This window comes from Histoplasma capsulatum, genomic scaffold (genome assembly GCF_000149585.1).
Source record: "Histoplasma capsulatum NAm1 scaffold_8 genomic scaffold, whole genome shotgun sequence".
Lineage (NCBI taxonomy): Eukaryota > Fungi > Ascomycota > Eurotiomycetes > Onygenales > Ajellomycetaceae > Histoplasma > Histoplasma mississippiense.
Window position 1 is genome coordinate 1,305,103 of NW_001813975.1, and position 12,238 is coordinate 1,317,340.

Consider the following 12,238-nt stretch of genomic DNA (forward strand, 5'->3'; position numbering starts at 1 on the left):
CAATCTGTGTATGAGGCATCGCTCGGCGATGCACCAGTCAGTGTCGATAAGGGCATGCAGCTTGGAAATCACATCGCCTTAGAGAACCAAATTTTCATCCGGACCTACTGCCTGTTAGACCCATACCATGCGTACTTCATCCGTGCACTACTAGAACAATCAAGAAAATTTTCCACCACGGAAGAATCTGGGTTCAGTAAAATCCAAAAACCGGCCATATGCCTCGCCCTCGACAATTTGGATCAGATCATCTCGAGGTCTAAAGAATTGCCCGAATTTGAAAACATCATCATCGAATTGGGGAGAAGTGTCAATGAAAGTAATGAGGGGGCCATGGCAGTGCTCGGTTGGACTGAAGTTCGACCGTTAGGTATTCGAGACCTCCTTTTAAAGAGTCCCAATAACGTTGTCCGTGACGGATTCTGTCGACTTTTGATCGCTGCCGTCGCACGGTTACAGGCGTCTCTAGAGGATGAATCTCTGGACCATGACGAACTAGCTCGCTGCAGAAAAGACTATGAGATGATGGTTGAGAATATTGTTACGTCGCTTGATGAGCTGTGGGGTTGCCTACACGTATATTCGCGGGCCTGGGACGATTATTTCGGGCTGCTCCTTGGACTTGCTAATTTTGGCGCGTTCCCTGTTCAGGTCATGCTTGAACATGGCTTTTTGTTGAAATGCCTGGAAATGGTTTGGCTTGATAGGGAGGATAGCAAACGGCTGAAACGGCAATATGGGAACTATTTCCGGCTTGTTGAAAAAGGCCGCAAATATTCACACTCCAAGCTTGTGGAGGTCCTCTATGTTTTGATGACGCACATCGACTTCACATTGACACCGTCAGTCAACAATAGCTGCCGGGACTGCAATGTGGGCAAATATTCTCTTACCAGGGCGGAAGCGGAGCTGGTCCGACCCGTTGGAAGGAACAAGGATCTGATTTTCTTGAGGAAAATCCTAGAGCAACAAGCTAATCCACCAGTTTCACGGAAGATAGTGAGCGTTTTTCTAGCCGCTGATCCTGAATATGGTCTAACGGACAGTATCTGCAAAGTTCTAGAGGAAGGGTTACGGGCTTCTCCAGCCTACCTCTGTGTTCCTTTCCTCGACGCTACATTAGTTTTCTGCCAGATGTCATCAGATGGGGACCGTATCACCAACCTCATCGACTACGTGTCCAAAGGCATAGATTCCATCAATGACAGTGGGGGTTGCGAGCATCTAGCCTTTTTCCAGTCGCTGGTAAAAGTCAAAAACGAAAAAGCCAAAAAGGATGAGTACTGGTTCTGGAGCTCGGTGGTCGACCGGATACCTGACTGGGCGCCGACACTTCTTCATTACCCAGAGAGGGCAGTCAGAAACGGCGTGCTGGATTTCCTGCGACAACTTCTCTTCTCGAAGGAATATGAGGATATCAGTGATGATTTTCGCCAATTTTACAGGAAAATCGGCAGGGATTTGGCGCAGGCATCTGTGGATAAGTTGCGAAGGACGTACCTTTCAACTGCAGACGCGCAGCCTCCTGAAGTCAAGTCGATGGAGACGATTTCGCTCGTGATCATGCATTGCACAGAGGTCTATTTTGATGAGCGTGACAGCGACGACGCGGATTTCATCCAACAGGCTACAAGTATGACAAATTACCTCCCCCAATATTTCATCATGAAGGCTCACACTGACCTACTTCTTTCTTTTCAATAGCTGTCATCTCCGCACTAGAGCAGCTGGCCGTTGACGTTCCGGAAGAACTTATCTCTGGTAAGCAGCGCTATCCCATTTTCTTTCTGGTTTAGTCTGCGTTTCTATTGTTTTGTTTCTAACCACCATACCGCCTTTTCTACTTCAGGTTCTGACTTCCATTCAGATGGTTGGGATGATAATTCAATGATGGGAAGCGATTCTGATGTTGGTCTGACCGGGTCGCCGTGAAAGCTGTGGCGCCCATTGTGCAGTGGCGGATTAAAGGGGAGTCTTTTCATGTCCCTATTTTTTCCTTTTACAAGGCAGTATAAAATCTGTTTTTTATTTCTTTCTATTTCTCTTTTCCCAGGTGAAAGTGTTTCCTTCCCACTTGTTTTGTTGCATTTTTTATCCCATTGTTCTTTTTTTTCTCTTTTCGTATTGATGACCGCTGAATGACCATTTCACTTCACCATCCATCATCCCATTCCCCATTTGCTGCATTTAACTGGCGTTAAAATTCTCTGTTTTCTGTATTTAGAGGCAAGATGAGGCCATCAATGTTATACGTGTGAGGGGGGTTCTTTTTCTTCACAAGAAAATATTGGTCTCGCATGCTACGCTCTTAGTCCGTTTCTCGTCATCTTTAGCATTATACAACTAAAGGATCAGGAAAATTGGGGTGTATGTTATTATTTTCCTTCTCCCTCACATTGCCGCATCCCAGCAGCAGTCATATGACATTACGTTATGAAACAATGGGTTATTTTCTCTATCAGATCTTCGTTTACACATGGGACTATGGACTCTGCTTCTCCCTCTTACTCTTTATGTTCCTAATATGCTTCAATGTATACGGTTACGGATGATGGGGTCTTTTTCTGATCCATCGATTTTTCTTCCATTTTACATTCAATACATACCGATGAGCTTTTTTAAGTTGATTGACTACTTACATGGAATGGTTTTATTTTTTTCTCGATCCATATATTTTGCAATCCACACGTTTACTTTTTCACTTCTGTTCAACTTCACGACCATTGCTCCTTTTTTCTTTTTCTTTCTCTTTCTCTCTTTCCTACCCTTCTATGTATTTTGGTCCAACAGTTGCTGTGTTGCATATTACAACTTGAAATCTGTAAATTTGCCCCATACCATTTGTGGGTGCAACAGATTGCTCCTTGCTGATTAACGAGGCCGACTCATTGACGACACTCTCTACTCTGCATAAAGTCCAGAGTAGGTCATACATATTTTCGAAACGGCTGGTCGATATTGACACTATCGATTAGGGGCCGGCGAAACGTCATCATCGAGGAATCATCATAACCATGTCAATTAGCCAACGGAAAGATCAACGTTGCCATTGATGCTCACCGATTGCGAATCCATATTTGTCCGGGCCAAGGAATTGGAAGGATATGGGCCACTTCTAAGAACATAGATTGCAGTCCTTGGAGTATGTTCCTTCATCACTTTGAACAGTATTTCCATATTTCTCAGGACGAGTTACCATTTCTTGCTGATCAAACACGCGAGAAATCACACAACGATGGTGGTCACGGATGAGACAAGGACCCTGGAAGTCCGATATCCGCTCTCGTGTCCCAGTGAATTCATGTGTCTGGATTGCCCAAATGTGCAGGGTAATGTTGTGGGGTGTGTCGACCAGAAGCCTTGACTCTAACAACATCAGCAGAAGCGGATGAATAAACCGACAGCGGACAGGGACACAAACGTGGCAGAAAGAAATTCTCTAGCAGGAAATCTGCGAAGGTGGCCAAGCCCTTGCCAATTTGATTTGCCAGTCTCTCATCACTCGAGTCGATATGTTCCTCATCAGCAGGATTGAATTTCACAAACGCGAAGAATGCGCGTAGAAGGATATCCCGAAGAATGACGCAAGAGCAGAGGGCTGCTGTATTCAGGCCATCTGCTGGTATCTGTTGTCTCGAAACGGTTAATAATGACATCGTAGAATCTGCGTTGAGCCTGGCAGCGTTCATTCCCTACGAAGGGCTGAGAGGTAGGAAAGTTGATGATGTTTTCGAGATGTGTTATTGCAAGCGACTCATTCATGAGAAGAAAGTACCGGAGAGCTACAGTTGGCCTAGGCTCCTCTGTTCATGAAGTTGGGTTTGGTGTCGATGAATTTTCGAGCAATGTCTGAGTGGGTTGTGTTGGTTGCTCAGAGGATTTAATCACCCAGAGAGCTCAGACGAGGCCTCAATCCCCTTTGTAAACGGTTACAGTTCGTATATTTTGAAACAATCTCCAAACAAATAACCTTCTCAGTTCAGAAAAGTATGACTGTTTTCAAAGAAGCACATCTGTATTATTAAAAACTAGCATTACACTTATTCAATTAATACGAAAAGTATATTGAGATGTTGTTCTTCAAAGATGGATGAAGTGCAGGTTTCATGAAGCTCTACAGAGTAGAGACTTTGACTTATCAAAAATGTGCGATATTTTCCTATAGATAGCTCAGTATCACGCTGGCTTGGTATAGGAGGAAACTAATGTCTGCAGTTTTGTACTCTAACAGGTTTCGAGATGAACCAGAGAAAAACACAGGGCCTACAGGATTTTTTGCTCAAGATTGCATTTGATTCTTGAATTAAAATGAGACCAAGAATCTATTCTATCATATTATCCAAAGATTCACCACCTTTAGAATCGCATTTGCTTTTAGGAACTGCGCGGCATGATCACAAATAAATGAGCATCAGGCCTGAATGCATCATCGAGGCGGGTCACGAAAGGACAGGTACATATCAAGGAAAAGGAATGAAACATCAATGATTTAGAACACAATGAACGTTTCTGTCTCATTAAATGCACAGAAACTGACCGGGCTAACATCGAAAAACACCAAACGCTATAATTGTATGTTACAAAGTTCTTTCAAGTGGGAGTTTAAAGTACCCTAGACGTCCTCGAATTCCTCGTCATCTTCGTCTTCGTCAGACACGGCTTCTCTCTTCACTTGTGGCTCAAATTTAACTCTCTTGGCAGGAGGGCCGTCCTCTGCGGTGGTATCGGGTGTTGCAGCACCAGTTTGAGGAGCGCTACTGCCCGAGTCGGATTCCATTTCCCTTTTAAGTGATCCATTAGGGAATTTAGGAGTGTTATTGCCTTCTGCTACCGCCGGGATTTCAGAGACGCCAGGAGCAACTCCAACATCCTCGAACTCGTCTTCTTCCTCGTCTGATGATTCTTCAACAGAGCTCACATCGTCTTTAGCCTCCCGCTCCTTTTCGCGCGCCATTTCAGCGTAGTATGCAGCAACCTTGTCATCAAGAGCATCAATGTCTGGCTTTTGTTCCTCCTTTACTTCAGACTTGATAGCGAATACGTCAGTAATTCCATTTGGTTCATGTTTGACCGGAAGATTGCCAGGTTCGGTTTTAACTGTTGAATGTGTATGCCAAACAGGAAGCGCATTTTGCTTCTCTAGAGCAGCTTTCCGCGCTGTCTCCTCAGCCTGTTCAGCAGCGCTCTTCTCTGCTGAGGAAGTGAGAGATATTTCCAAGGACGAAGCGTCTGTTTTAGATATCCCTCGAACGGCTGCTTGTCGGTTGCTAGTGTAGGCCACTCCTGGCCTTGTCGGGTTGGTGTATTGATTTCGTATAACATCAACTTTGTGTTCCCACGCCGTCTCAAAATCATTTTCTGGGACGTCAACAGAATCGATCTGTTTGAGTAGTTTTAGCATCTTATCCAGTTGCGCCATTAATTTGCTGTTTTTCTCATGGCCAGTTCGATCAGCGCCGGTCCCACCCTCGACTTCATCCGCCCTTTCTAGCGTAGCACCGCATCGATGACATTCAAAGCCATCTGGTCCGATCCGGCTTAGAACCTCCAACTGAGTCCATTCCGCACCACATCTTGTGCAAACATATTCCTTCCTTTCCGCAGTAGGGGTATATTGCGCTTTGATAATCGAGGTAAGTCGAGAAACACGATATTTGATAGCGTCAACTACAGGGTAAAGGGGAATATAGTAGTATTCGCGATTCACTGGGCGAGTTTGACCATCTCGAATTTCGGGCCTTGAATGACTGAATTCAGCAAACTCAAGGTTAGCCCTAACATTTGACAAAGAGTTATTTCATGGAGGACTCTCCCATACACTGCAATGAGACGGTCTTCACGCAAACGAGCGCAGAGCTTGCGTAGATCCTTTTGCTGCATTCCAAGAAGATGCGCGAGGTCTTCCGGATGAAGGCTACAAAATACATCAGCTAGATATTCTAGAGAATTTTTGCGAGATTGAAAGAGTCATACACCGAGTGTATGAAAAGAGCATCAATCACAAGGATGTGGCGAGTCTCATAGAAGGCGCGGACGACAGTGCGAATAAGGCTGCTCGCGAGATCCATAGCTGCTAGCACGCGGGCTATTGTGACCCCCGAGAGTTTCAGAAGAGGCGATATAAGTCTGCTCAGATGCAGCTCAGTGGCCGCCGATGATCACTGACACGGGAGCCCTCCGTTCAAGGTAGCTTAAGTCGATTTGACAACCATCATTCTTCACACTCCAGCAGCAGTAAAGCTGATGAGACGTGTTTCTAGAAGTAGGATAGTGTTCGTGCCAAAGGCGGCTTTCCGCCAAACAACACGAAGACAGTATCCGCTCCAGGGTTGTTGAAGATGCGCGTTGAGTCGTAGTGAAGTCGCGGAAAAAAGGCTATTGTCTGTTTTGAGTTAGCTTTAACTAGTTATCGAGATACGCTGACTAATCAAGGATTTTCATCGCAACTAAATTTTATGCGGAACTTGATCGAAAACTCCGCCAGCGAGGAAACCCTCCGTTTGAGAACTTGATACAATTGGTCTGCTCTTATGGGCAGCCTGACATTTCTATATCCAAGATGGATACTCAGCAACAATCCTCAAACCCAAATCGTCCAAGCAACTCTGCGCCGGATCAGCAGGCCATGTTCCCCGCAGGGTATTCACAGGAACAGGAAGTTTCACAACCACGCCCCGACGGCGATGCAGAGAGAAAGAAGGAACCAAATGGCGGCGGAGGATGCCGAGGAAGTCGCAAGAATAAGAGAAAAGATTTGGGAAGGAAAGCTTGGAGGTATTTTCTGCTATTTTTTGTTTGATAGGATTTCACTATATCATTTCCTACACTAACTAATCACAAGCCGCCAAATTCCAGATAAAAGAGCGAAGGCCGAAGCTTCTCAGGAATCGAAGCGACGTAAATTAGAGTATGGAGAGAAGGCGCTGCCTATCTATGCTACGGAGTTTTCCAAAGAGGATATTGAAGCAGACCAGCGACGCCCAAAAAAGAAAGTCGCTGTCATGCTTGGGTATTCAGGTAGTGGATATAAGGGGATGCAATTGTCCGTTCAAACTTTGTGTGAATTTATTGCAGTTCTGATCTAACGTCCCTTCTATAGGAGCGAGACTGAGAAGACAATTGAAGGTGATTTATTCACTGCTTTCGTCGCCGCTGGGGCAATATCAAAAGCAAATGCTACTGACCCTAAGAAGTCGTCACTTGTTCGATGCGCACGCACAGATAAGGGCGTGCATGCCGCCGGCAATGTTGTCTCACTGAAACTTATTGTCGAGGATCCCAATGTAGTGCAAAAAATAAACGGACATCTCAGTCCGCAAATTAGGGTATGGGGCATCGAAATAACTAATAAAAGTTTCAGCAGTTATCATTTGTGCGATTCGCGCATTTATGAATATTTAATACCTTCTCACTGCTTCCTACCGCCACATCCTAGCACTTACTTAGGTCAACAACTAATCGAAATTGCTGAACAAGAGAATGATCTTGAAGGTTATCAGCAAAGGCAAGCAGAGGTTGCCCACTACTGGGAGGAAATTGATGAGAAATATATCAAACCCATACTGGAACGACTACCTGAAGTGACGCGGAATCGCGTGAAGCAAGCGCTGATTATCAAATCTGGTAATGACCCAGCGGACAACTCTACTTCCCAAGGTGAACAAGATCCACTAGATCCGTCCGATCAACAAGATAGTGCAGTCACCAGCAAAGAGGCATCAGCCTCAACAAATGAGAATAAGGGCTTGAGCTCTGGAGACGCGCAGACAGTGCCAACAACCAACGAAGCTATTCGCATGATTCGAGCGGCCTACATAGATGCAAAAAAGGCATATCGAATACCAAGAGAGCGGTTGGACCGCATCAACGATGCTCTTGGTATGTACGTCGGGACAAGGAACTTCCACAATTACACCATCCAAAAGTCTTTTCGCGACGCATCGGCCAAACGACACATAAAATCCTTCAAAATCTCGCGAGAGCCATTGATCATCAACGGCACGGAATGGCTTAGTCTTAAGGTACACGGCCAAAGTTTCATGATGCATCAGATCCGGAAGATGGTCGCCATGACTGCCCTGATAGTACGTTGTGGCTGTGATATCCAGCTGGTCCCTGAGACGTACGGGGACCAAAAGATTGCCATCCCCAAAGCACCTGGACTAGGTTTGCTACTCGAACGTCCAATCTTTGACTCGTATAACAAAAGAACTGTAGTTGAGTATGGCAAGAATCCGATAGACTTCTCCAAATATGAGAAGGAGATTGAAGAGTTTAAACAGCGGGAGATTTATGAAAGAATATTCCGTGAAGAGGAGGAGTCGAATTCGTAAGCTTCAATTTTTTTTCGCCTCCCCTTTATCTATTCACCTCCTTTCTGTTCCGCCCTTTTTCTTCTCCTTTCCCTATTTCCCTAACGCCCTGTTTTGCAACGGTCGTTTCACATTTTTTGGGCTCTACAAAACATATCCTCTCTAACGGTAAACTGTACACAGCTTCGGGAATTTCTTCAACCACATCGACACCTTCCAAGGCAACGCCTTCCTCTTCGTAACTTCAAGAGGAATACCTGCATCAAAACCAAGCGGAGGTTCTGCCAAAGCACCCATGAGCGGAAAGGCGGCATTGAAAGAAGTCGAATCTGAATCCGAAGATGATCTCGTCAACGGTGGAGAGGAGGGTGGGTGATTGCACGCATGTGCGTGTTTGTGTGTGGAAACATGCCCCCTGGTGCCGATGGTATGTAGATGTCATTGCCTCAACACATATGTAACTATGCACAGGGTGGGAAATACTCTCGAAAACGATTCTATACCATGGAAATAAGGAAATATGTACTATCTCCCTAGTGCAGAATTTAAACCCCCATGCTCCAACCCGTTTCAGTGATCCGCACTCCATAACACCTCCATCCTGCCGCTAAAAAGAATGTTAAAAAGCAAGGAATTCTTCCATTTATATCATAAGACAGTACATTTACAAGAAGCAAAGTCACAACGCAACAATATTTACTATCAAAAAGTCAGCCGCAGCAGACACCACCCAGATCCTCCACATTATGGAACCTGTCAGATACGAGTTGACAAAAGGTCAAAAAGACAATGTACAGAACGCAAAAAAGACAATCAGTCACGGGAGTAGTAAATCAGGCCATCCACGGCCCAAATTACTGTACGGTGTGAAAGGGGTTCAAAAAAAACTGAATTTCAAGCAAAAGGGAAAAAACAGCGGCATCATAATAATCGTTCAAATCTCGCTGACATTTCGAGTTGTTATTTTTCAATCTTTTCTTCGTCGCTGAAATAAAACAATGTGGACACAAGAAGGAAGGGAACGTTACTAAAGGACGTAGAAGAGATAAAGGAAAAAAGGCAAGGCAAGAAAGATGACAAGGAAAAAGCTAGATGTAGGACATATTTCAAAGGAAACAAAGAGGTTCCGGAATATTTCAGTCCAAGAAAAGAGAAAAAGAGAGGGTGCCCTCGTATTGCCCTCACATGGGAGTGAAGATATCGGTGAGGAGGAAAAGGACAACATATGAAAAAAGAGAAAAAGGAAAAAACGAGCAGACAGATGTTGAGTGGGAAATCACTAAAAATCACTAATATAAAAGGTGTAGATGGACTCAGAGCCAGCATGAGAAAACGAGAGAAATGAAAATTGAAAGAGATTTAGAAAAAACAGGGCATTGAAAGGAGAAGTGAGCCGTCAATAGTAGACGAATGATCCTTTCCTCTGGTGGCTAGAACCATGTTTTCCGGCCTCAGGTTGGGAAAGGTTATGCTGATGTTTGGGTTTTGGTGTGGTTCCCATTCCCACTAACGGTGGACCAAACTGATCCTTCGTAGGACTCGGCGGTGGATGGGACCCGATACCTTGTCCCATACCGCGACCAGCGGCTTTAATTTTAGCAGCAATGCTACGTTCCCGCTTAAGAACAAGCTCCGTCCAAGCCTTGGGCTGTCCACCGACACCGGCAGTTTGTCCCTTCCCAACAATATCGGCAAGGACTTTCATCCAGCCTTCCTTCTCCTGGGCACTATCCGCGTAAAAATCAATTATTTCGCCGTTGCCGAACCGGATGCGGAACCCTTCTTCAACAAACATGTAGCCCTCTTCTTCCTCCGCGAAAGCTGATTTACGTCGACGACCGCCTTTCCCTGGCGTCTCCTTTTGGGTTAATGTAGACCTATCATCAATCAATTTGGATGCTTTCGCCAAATTGATGGTAGCCCTAGGTTGGCGAGTAGTTTCGTGGTACGCTGTAAGCTTCGACCCCTGAAGTTTAAAGTAACGTCGACGCCAGTACTAGAAACATCCAGCTATTAGCCGAAAACCCCTCGAAATGAAATGGAAGGAAACGAAATATAGTAAAACATACCGGACAATCACCACCCTGTTGAGACAAAAATCCTTCCCACGCTCTCGCAGCCACATTATCAGCCTCTTTCATCTCCCGAATGCACGCATTCATACTCTTCGGCATATCATCATCCGTGGCCCCCTTCGGCTTAGGGACATAGAGAAGCTGAAGTTCCAGGTTGCCAATCTTGTATGGGGGGCGTTGTTGCATGCCAGATCCTGCGGAATTAGCCATTGATCGCTTGTTCTTCGAATTATTAACTGGGTCAGTCGCCCACTCATTGAAGCAAGTGACATCGACGGTCAGCGGTCTTCCAAAAGCCGCTTTCTCGTAATCACTTAGAGACACGTAAGCACGAGCGAAGCTCCCATCGCTGGCAACTAAATGACGCAGCGCATCCAATGGGTTCTTTTTCTCAGCCAAAGCCTTTTCTTCGGCTTTCCGCTGTTTGAGCTGCTGGGCTTCCAGTTGCTGCTTTTGTTCCAACTCCTTCCGTTTCTTCGGGGATGCGAACACACGACTGAAGGTGGAGGTCTTGTGCGATTTTGTCGGCTTTCCAGGCGACGACACAACAGGTTGGCTGGGCTTAACTTTGAGTTCCTCCATGTTCATTTGAAGGGTCAACTGGAACTCAAGCTCATTAAGAACGACCAATTCAAATTCTTGGCCGATGGGAGCAGACTTGCCAAGTTCGAGCCACGATGTTGTTACGCAGTGAAGGCCATTATCAAGAGTGAGGGCAAAACTGGACCGGCCACCTACAAGTAAAGTTAGCCAGTCATCTCAATACAAGGTGATCACTTCGTACCTCGTGCTAACGGCAAATCCAAATCCTTCACTCCAACGACTTTGACAAACAGTCGCCCCCTTTCATCGCCCTCTTCAAATTCCTCTCCTGGAATATTATCGTGTTCGTCCACACCGTCTTCTTGCTTTGCATTGCTCTCTTGTCCTGGCAATGGAGGAACAGATCCGGGAACTGCTTTCTTCTTTGGCATGCCACCTGCTAGCTTGATGCTTTGGCGTCTCGTTTTTCCATTCCATGGTTCGGTAGTCCAGGTCTGCTGGCTTGGTTTGCGTGGAGAATTTCCTGCAGATTTTGTCCCTCTTGGGTCGCCATCCACAGGTGAATCGTTCGCATCTGTTGACTCGTCTGCGTTGCTGCTAGCGACAATAACTTTGGTATTCTGCCTCATGAGGTAGCCCCTCTGTCGAGTTGTAACATTATTAGCAATACTATCACAATCTAAGGGAATTTCTCTCTTTTCAGATGGCATCAAATTGGACAAAGATGATTGTTGCATGTTCGTATTGGTTGTGTCCATGAAGGTGGTAGGGTAACGGGGCTGCTGGGAAAGAAAATGGTCAAACGCAACCTTTTGGGCCTCAATAACACGGTCAAATTCCAGGTCAAGTCCAAACCCTAAGCTTTCGTCGGTAGTGCTCACTGGGATATCCAGTTTCACCAATGAGCTTTGTCGCTTGTCATTAACGACTGGCGCTGCCACACTAAGTTGCGGAAGATCGGACAGGAAAGAGATGGAATGATCCCCATGCTCTCCATAACCGGGCTGGGATTCGGTTGTCGATTCTGGTATTGGCAGTATAGGTGGCCTCTGCCCACTTACTTTACGCCGAGTTGCCGCCATCTCATGGACATCTGCAGGACTCAGAGATGGCTTCGTCTTTCAAGCTTCCGTTGGCGGATTTTACGGTAGCAAGAGGATCTGGGAATAGCAACTGGCTCTCAATAGGGACGCATGTCATCGTTAACAAAATGATGAATAACCGATTCAGGTGTTGAGGGCCCTCCGTGATCACAATCATAAACGCTCCTTGATGCCTGGGCTGTATGATCATTTTGGAAGTTTCTGG

General features: G+C 45.7%; 4 protein-coding genes across 4 annotated transcripts; 2 read left to right on the plus strand and 2 right to left on the minus strand.

The window, feature by feature from the left end:
* Positions 1–54: 54 nt before the first annotated feature.
* HCAG_07352 (predicted protein) lies at positions 55–1,932 on the plus strand (the record flags this gene model as incomplete). The annotated part of the gene is made up of 3 exons (XM_001537880.1): positions 55–1,633; positions 1,705–1,761; positions 1,850–1,932. 3 exons carry the CDS (start codon positions 55–57, stop codon positions 1,930–1,932), a joined length of 1,719 nt encoding a protein of 572 aa, XP_001537930.1.
* Positions 1,933–4,612: 2,680 nt separating this feature from the next.
* On the minus strand, positions 4,613–6,068 carry HCAG_07353 (conserved hypothetical protein; the record flags this gene model as incomplete). The annotated part of the gene is made up of 3 exons (XM_001537881.1): positions 4,613–5,747; positions 5,819–5,914; positions 5,974–6,068. 3 exons carry the CDS (start codon positions 6,066–6,068, stop codon positions 4,613–4,615), a joined length of 1,326 nt encoding a protein of 441 aa, XP_001537931.1.
* Positions 6,069–6,559: 491 nt separating this feature from the next.
* HCAG_07354 (conserved hypothetical protein) lies at positions 6,560–9,239 on the plus strand (the record flags this gene model as incomplete). The annotated part of the gene is made up of 7 exons (XM_001537882.1): positions 6,560–6,774; positions 6,842–7,042; positions 7,100–7,325; positions 7,500–8,329; positions 8,496–8,680; positions 8,940–9,176; positions 9,229–9,239. The coding sequence occupies 7 exons, from the start codon at positions 6,560–6,562 to the stop codon at positions 9,237–9,239; spliced, it is 1,905 nt and encodes a 634-aa protein (XP_001537932.1).
* A 469-nt stretch (positions 9,240–9,708) lies between these two features.
* Positions 9,709–12,012, minus strand: HCAG_07355 (conserved hypothetical protein; the record flags this gene model as incomplete). Its single annotated transcript, XM_001537883.1, has 3 exons — positions 9,709–10,308; positions 10,382–11,121; positions 11,172–12,012. The coding sequence occupies 3 exons, from the start codon at positions 12,010–12,012 to the stop codon at positions 9,709–9,711; spliced, it is 2,181 nt and encodes a 726-aa protein (XP_001537933.1).
* Between the last annotated feature and the right edge of the window lie 226 nt (positions 12,013–12,238).